Raw genomic sequence first — 745 nt, 5'->3', positions numbered from 1 at the left:
CCTGGTGGGGCCAGGCGTGATGGCCTCGGGCTCAGCCCCATGCTCGGGCTCCGAGGGCGGGTGGGGGCCAGCTGGCTCGGCTGCCTGCTCCAGGCCATCCTGCCCCTCCTTGCCCCGCTGGATCAGCTGCTCCAGGGTTTTGGGCAGTGGGTGGCGCAGGAAGCGCTTGAGCTTGGGCTGCAGGGTGCCCACCACGTACTGGATGACCTCCTCCTCATCGGCGTCCACATACAGCGTCTGGTACAGGTCCCGCTTGCGCCACAGGAACTGGTCAAGTGGCTCGCCCTGCTTCTGCGGCAGCTCCAGCTCCCGCTGGATGGCCTCGCGGGACAGGGTGCCCTCGCTGTACTGTAGGAACTCCTTCTTGAACTGCACCCAGTTCTTCACTGAGCCCTGCTTGAACTCCCACCACTTCTTGGCCGGCCCGTTCATGTGGTTCTGGATCTGGGACAGCCAGAACTCCTCAGAGCCGCCCACCTGCCGCAGGTATTCTTCCAGGTGGCTTAGGAATTCCCGCGGGTCTTCAAAGATCTGTGTGTCCACACCAGGGCTGGGCTGCCCGTCCTCCCCCGGCACCCACGGCTGGTACTGCTGGGCCTCAGCGGGCTCCTGCCCCGGAAGCTCTGCAGCAGCGGGCGGCGGGGTGATAGCGTAGGGACTGACCGTGTAGTCGTAGCCGTCTGTCTCCTGGCAGTAGCTCTCGGGACCCCCTACGCCCACAGACACGGTGTGGCGGGCGGGGGCG

The 745-nt window shown here is 66.3% G+C and overlaps 1 protein-coding gene across 1 annotated transcript in view; it reads right to left on the bottom strand.

Annotated features, from left to right (window-relative positions):
- Window positions 1–745, bottom strand: part of ARC (activity regulated cytoskeleton associated protein) — a 23,084-nt gene that overhangs the window by 1,666 nt on the left and 20,673 nt on the right. Inside the window, exon 8 of the mRNA XM_006152145.1 lies at window positions 37–741. Coding sequence (XP_006152207.1) covers window positions 37–741 — 705 coding nt within the window. The remainder of the gene's footprint in view (window positions 1–36; window positions 742–745) is intronic.

This window comes from Tupaia chinensis, unplaced genomic scaffold, assembly GCF_000334495.1.
Source record: "Tupaia chinensis unplaced genomic scaffold, TupChi_1.0 Scaffold000335_1, whole genome shotgun sequence".
NCBI classification, from domain to species: Eukaryota; Metazoa; Chordata; class Mammalia; order Scandentia; family Tupaiidae; genus Tupaia; species Tupaia belangeri.
This window is presented reverse-complemented; position numbering and strand designations above follow the sequence as displayed.